We start from the raw sequence: 6,278 nt of genomic DNA on the forward strand, positions 1-6,278 counted from the left end.
GAGAATCAGGACGTGGGGTGGGGACACAGCAGACGGGTGGGGGATCTGCGTGCATTCCCCCCGGTAGCTTGTACCTGGGGCACGGACTCGGCTAGCCCCGGGCAGTCCATAGCAGATCTGGACTCAAGGGATCAGAGCAGAATTGAGATCTTCGAGGACTGGGCCAGAGACTGGTGCCTGGAGAGCTGAAAGACGTTGGTGAGAGGGGGACGGGCATTGCTAGTCCCTGCTTGTGGGGCTGTGGAAGGAGAATGGGGGTGCAGCCCTGCGGCAGGAGCCCCCTCACAGGTGCAGCTGATCCACAGGTGGTGGGGACACGGCTTTGCTCCTGTGGCTGTGTGTGTGTGAGTGTGCGGGGCCCTGGGGACCTGTGTGACTCAGGCTTAGTCCAGTTAACCCCTGATGCTAGCAGCCCTGAGGGCTGGCTGCTCCTGGCTGAGAACAGCTGACCTGCTGGGTCACCGCCCTCGGGGACTCCCATGGGTCTCTGCTCCCTGGTGCTGTCAAAGGGCCTGCTGTGCTCAGAGGCTGTAATTACATGTCTCCGTCCCGAGAGCCGAGTCACAGAGGCATTCGGGGAGGTGTTTGTGGGGCCTGTGAATCAAGAGCTCATGAGAAAAGTGGCAGCTGGCATAGTGGAGAAATGAGGGCCTCAGTGCCAGCGACAGGCAGCCACATACAGCCTGGGGCGTGGCCACTGCCAGCCGTGCGCCTGCTCCCGCCCTGGCTGCCGGAGCTGGTGACCTCGCGCTGCTCCTCGGTGCACGTGTCTGCACAGCTAGCGGTCCCTGCACCCACCTTCTGGAGGCTGGCCCTCGGCGACACAGGACCCAGAGAAGACACGCACCAGTCCCCCAGGAGCTCACACACGTGCACACCGTGTGCACAAACGCACACACACCCGCACATGGACACACAGACACACAGCCACGCACATCCCCACACTCACACCTCAGGGGACAGAAAGCTCCAGAGCCTGGGCTTGGCAGCCGGAGCGCCAGGGAGTGACCGGAAGACCAGCCCGGGCCCTGGATGCAGTGTCTGAATGCGGTGCCTGACTCGCCCCTTTCTGTCCCCAGGGGCCACCAAGGACATGGGGAAGATGCTCGGGGGTGACGAGGAGAAGGACCCGGATGCTGCCAAGAAGGCGGAGGAGCGTCAGGAGGCCCTGCGCCAGGAGGAGGAGGAGCGCAAGGCCAAGTTCGCCCGCATGGAGGCCGAGCGCGAGCTCGTGCGGCAGGGCATCCGCGACAAGGTGGGTGCGGTTCCCGCTGCGGGCCCAGCCCTTCCTGCGCCCGTGTCGCCTGCCCGACCTTCCCTGGGAGCGGGGCAGTCAGAGCCTCGTGCCCCTGTCACGGCTGGGGAAACAGGCCTGGAGCGGAGCCAGCAGCGAGGGCCACGGGCCGCTCCTCCGTGGGCCCCGCGAGGGCCGGGGGGGAGGAGCCGGCAGTGGAGGACACTGTCTGCTGTTGAGGGGCTCCATGCGGGGACTGGGGGCTGGCAGGAGACAGGCTGTGGCACTCCCGTGACCTCCCAAGGCCCCTGAGGAAGGTCCTCAGCCAAGCCGTGGCATGAGGGACCCGCCTGCCACCCCTTGCCAAGAGCCGGCATTCCCGCACTGAGGAGGGGTCCCTCCTACCCCTTATCCCAAAGTCCCTGCCCTGAGGGTGGGCAGCAAGCAGTGCTCCCCAGGAATTGCCATGGCCCCCCTGGCCCTGGACCAGCTGAGATGCCCGGGCTGTAGGGTGGGAAGGCTCAGACCCCCAGGACCCCTCCCTGCCGCTGGTGGCACCTGCTGTACCCGGGGCTCTGTTGGTCTCTGTGGAAGCTCAGACCTCCCGAGGTGGACAGAGGGAGAGGCCAGGGAGGGAAGCGACCGTGCAGCTGTGGCAGCTACACCCCAGCACGCTCAGGGCTTTCTGAGTCTTGGGGGAAGAGTTGGGACCAGGCCAGAGGAGACCGGAGAGCGGAATCTGAGGACAGAGACAGGGAGAGACAGACAGAAAGGGAAGAGCTGGGAGCCACAGAGACCCCAGGCAGAGCGGGGAGCGGAAGACATCAATAGGAATGGGGGTCACCATGGGGGGCTGCTGACGGACTGGTGGGGCCTCTGGGAGTCCCATCTGTCCGTCCGTCCAGCATGTCCAGGCAGGACGCATCGCAGGGGAAGGCAGATGCCCTCGGGGCTCAGCTCATTCTGTGTGATCCCCAGAGCCAGGACGCTGTGGGCAGAGGTGGTCGTGTCCAGGAACGCAGGGGCTGTGGGGAGAGGGCAGGGGGCCCAGATGAGGTGGAGGAGCGAGACGTGGCTGCGGCCTCTGTGCGTCGGTCAACTCGGACCCTCGCCCTGGGGTCAAAGCAGAGCGAGAGATGGTTCCTGGGCCCCACGGCGATCCCGGTGGGTTCAGCACAGGCCACACAGCCAGCGTGTGGTCCAGGGCTGGGGGCTGGGTGTGGGGCTTGTCGAGGCAGGTTTGGGGTGCTGGGCCTGGCCCCACTGTCCTGGGCTCTGTCTCCAGGCAGGTCCCAGACCTCAGCCACTGCCACACCCGGCCCGCTGCCCGCCTGTCTCTCAGCCCTTTGAGACAGTCAGAGTCCAAGGAAAGGCACCTTTTCCACCCCCGTTTTCACCCGTTTTCCTGGAAATTGTGAAGAAATTCATTGTAACAGCAAATTCGACAAGGCTGTGCTGGGCTGGATATGGGGAAGAAAAGGGAAATACAGCGCACTTCAAAAACTTCGTGGGAAGATTCGTATTATCTTTTAATTCTATTTTTCCACAAACTTTGTGAAATTCCCTGGCACACGAGTTAAAACCTCAAAGTAGGACCCCCAGCGCAGACAGGGAGGGGAGGTGCCGGGGTCCCACCGAAACTCTGGCTGTGGCCGGGATCCAGGTGTCCAGGCCCCAGGGGCACCCCTGGCCGCAGGAGGGCAGCCCACCTGCTTTCCTGGCTGGGCCTGTGGGGCCCAGGAGGCGGCAGGGACTTCTCACAGGGTCCCGCAAGCAGCAGCTCCCCACAGGTCTCCACCCCGACCTTCAGCTGCGGCCCCCGCCTGGTCCTCACTGGCCAGACCTCAATTCCTCCAGCCTCCTCCGGGCCGTGTACACCCTCCCGGCATCTGGGGGCAGATCAGAGAGGGGGCCCCAAGCTGCCAGGCCCAAGGCTTCTCTGTAGATGGGGACAGAGGAAGCATCTTCCCAGACGACCCCCAGGATCACAGAATGGCACGCCGTTCCAGACTTTTCGTCTGGGGTGGGGCTGGTGCCCAGAGGAGCCCCTCTCCCCTCCCATCCCCATCATGAAGCCATCTGGGCAGGTCCGGGGGGCGCCTGTGCCTCATGCACACGCACCACCTGGTTTGCTTGTGCTCTAGCCACGCACCTGGGGCAGCTGAGCCAGAGCCTCCATCTGGGCAGGAGACGAGGCCAGGGTGGAGCCGACGGGTCTGAGCTCCGTCTGTGTCTACGCAGACGGCCGCAGACGTCCAGCTATTATCAGGTCACGCTGGTGGTTCTCACCATTGATGAGACCCGCTGCCCTTTTGTCTCAACAATGCAGTGTTGTCAGGATCCAGTGTCACACCTCAGGTCTGTCAGAGCCACCCTGGTCTCCCCCAGCAGGGGCACCATAGGGTGTGCCTCCTGGTGGCCCAGGAAGGTGCCTGGGCACCTCCTGCGTTCACGTCCTTAGGGTGTTGTTCCCAGAAAGCAGAAGCCTCAGGAGTGGGTCTCAGCCAGACGACATGGAAGCCAGGCTCTGAGGTGCAGCCCAGCTCAGGAGCCCACCCCTCCCCCAACACACACAATGACCACGACCCTCAGGTCAAGCCCAGAGCAACCTCAGCCTCCAATGACCCTGGACCTCAGCGGCATGACTGGCGCTTCAGGCCAAGTTCAGAGCAACCCACAAATTGGTGTTGGGGCCTGCAGTCTCCTTCCTGGACCCAGAGGGGAGGTCCCTCCCCAGTCTCCTGAGGTCGCTCCCCCTGTCAGGGAGGTTCCTTCGCTCAGCCATGCAGCACACGTTCCCGCTGGCACACGCGTCTCCCTGTGAGCATCCGCCTTGAGCAGCACAGCCTCCTGGGCCGGCCTGAGACCTGAGCTTGGCACGCGTGTGCTGCCGCCGTGTGCACAGACGCCTCCTGCTGTAGGATCTTGTACAGTGCTTGCCCCTGGCTGGAGGAAGCTCTCTTTGGCCTGACCTAGTTTCTGGTGGCATCTCTCCCCGGCCTGCGCATGCCCCGCAGGACACCGAGCCACATGCTCCTTCCTCCCTTTGTCTGGGGGCTGCTGTTCATCCGGGCTGAGGCTGCCCCAGGAAAAGGACCTAGCTCCTCTGGCTGGTCCTGGGGGGAGTGCCCAGCGGTGCTTGGTTGTGGCTTGCAGGGCCCTTGGGGACATGCCTGTCCCTGCTGAGGGTGTTTCTGTGATGCCCTTGCTGCCTCGTCATCGAGACCCCCCCCAGCACTCCCTGCTGTGTTAAGGGGGCTGCTGAGAAAGCGAGCCCCTGACCACCTCTGCCCAGCGGAGTGGCCTTGGCCTCCCCAAACCCAAGCCACCCGCAGCCCCGGGCTGCCCTCAGCACCAAGAAGACAACTCCCTGTGGAATCAGCGGAGGGGCTCTTGGGGGAACCAGGTCACGGCTCCAGGAGTAGAGCCCACCCTTTCTTTTGGGCAGGATCTGGTGAGGAGCAGAGAGGTGACCCAGAAATGGTGGCGGTCCCACACTGTGTGCTCATCAGCAGGATTGTGCCATCCCCCTCCTCGCCGATCTCTTCATCTCTGACAGGACCTTGGGCCTGGCCAAGGGCAGCCCATGCCCTCCAGCTCCCCAAGCCTTTGAGGCCAGCTTGGCCAGCCATTCCCACTAGCCCTAAGGGCAAGAGGCTGTCTGTGGCCTCACGGTGACTACAGACCCAGCAGGGCTGTTGGCTTTGCCAGCTGCGGTGCTGGCTCCTGGGGGCAGGCGAGGGCACTGATGGGGGTGGTATTAGTTTCCCAGGGTTGCCACCGTTAAGTGCCAAATCCAGGTGCCATGCAACAACAAATGTATGCTGACAGTTCTTGAAGCCGGGGGGCCCTAAGTCCCAAATCCAGGTGCCGGCAGAACCTCCCTCTGGAGGCTTGGTGGGGAGGGGTCTTCCCTGCCACTTCCAGCTTTTGGTGGCTCCACACAGTCCCTGGTGTTTCTTGGCTTGTGGCAGCATCTCTCCAATCTTCCTCCGTCCACACAGGGCCCACCTGTGCACCTGCGTGTCCTTTTCTGTTTCTCATTGGATTTTGGGCCTCTCAAATCCAGGATGCTCTTATCTCGATCTTTACCTCAATTACATCTACAAACACCTTATTTCCAAATAAGATCACATTTGAAGTTCCAGGTTATGTGAATTTTGGGGGGATACTTCAGCCTCCTACAGAGGGGAGACTTGGGGAGACACATATACAGGAGATAGAAGAGGGGGCAGCCAGAGGGTGGCTCGGTGAAGTCTGGGTGTGTGGGCTGAGGTCACACCTGGGTGGGATTCCAGGGCATCAGATGCTTGGAAGTGACCACTGCAGACTCCTCTGCTAGCTGCCCACAGAACCACAGCGTGTCCTGCCTGAGGCTGGGGTCACAGCCACATCTGGTGAGCCTGGACCAGGCGTGGGGTGCAGCCTCAGGCCGCTGGACCCAGGAGCTGGCAGGCTGGTCCCGCCCACCTCTCCTGCCTTCAGGAAGGGAGGGCCACAGCCAAGGGGTGGCAGGAGGCCTGGAGGTTGGGGTCAGTGGGGGCATCGTCTCCCGCTCCAGCATCCCCAGCTTCCCTCCACGGCAGCCCCGGGCAGCTCTTAGACCCCCATTCTCTGTGGAGGTCTCCCCGCAGCTCCAGGCACCCTCTGGGGTGGGGTCACTTCTTCCAGGGTGCCAGGGGTCCCTCGGCCAGTCCTCCCGGGTCCCCAGCCCTCGACTGCTGTCCCCTCCACAGTACGGCATCAAGAAGAAAGAGGAGCGTGAGGCCGAGGCCCAGGCCGCCCTGGAGGCCAACTCGGAGGGCAGCCTGACGCGGCCCAAGAAGGCCATCCCACCCGGCTGCGGGGACGAGGCGGAGGACGACGACGACAGCATCCTGGACACGGTCATCAAGTACCTGCCCGGGCCGCTGCAGGACATGTTCAGGAAGTAGCCCGGCAGCCCCAGCACCAGCACAAGCCATAGCCCTCGGTCTGTCCTTCCCGCCCCGCCCCTGCCCCTCCCGCCCCTGCCGCCCACCGGCCCCTCGCCCGCCCCGGGTGC

General features: G+C 63.7%; 1 protein-coding gene across 2 annotated transcripts; it reads left to right on the forward strand.

Annotated features, from left to right (window-relative positions):
* The first annotated feature begins 1,083 nt into the window (after window positions 1–1,083).
* CPLX1 (complexin 1) lies at window positions 1,084–6,187 on the forward strand. 2 transcript variants are annotated; one of them, XM_008569399.1, is made up of 2 exons: window positions 1,084–1,255; window positions 5,971–6,187. In XM_008569399.1, exons 1-2 carry the CDS (start codon window positions 1,094–1,096, stop codon window positions 6,166–6,168), a joined length of 360 nt encoding a protein of 119 aa, XP_008567621.1. In that variant the 5' UTR covers window positions 1,084–1,093; the 3' UTR covers window positions 6,169–6,187. The 2 variants fall into 2 exon arrangements, with proteins under 2 accessions (XP_008567621.1, XP_008567627.1); XM_008569405.1 differs by lacking the exon at window positions 5,971–6,187 and adding an exon at window positions 2,524–2,740.
* Window positions 6,188–6,278: the final 91 nt, after the last annotated feature.

The sequence above is a fragment of the Galeopterus variegatus genome, unplaced genomic scaffold (assembly GCF_000696425.1).
Source record: "Galeopterus variegatus unplaced genomic scaffold, G_variegatus-3.0.2 Scaffold26, whole genome shotgun sequence".
Taxonomy (NCBI): Eukaryota; Metazoa; Chordata; class Mammalia; order Dermoptera; family Cynocephalidae; genus Galeopterus; species Galeopterus variegatus.

Coding starts and splice junctions, on each gene's coding strand:
- CPLX1 (XM_008569399.1), top strand. CDS start 1,094: ATGGGGAAGATGCTCGGGGGTGACGAGGAGAAGGACCCGGATGCTGCC. Junction 1,256..5,970: donor GGCAGGGCATCCGCGACAAG/GTGGGTGCGGTT, acceptor TCCCCTCCACAG/TACGGCATCAAGAAGAAAGA.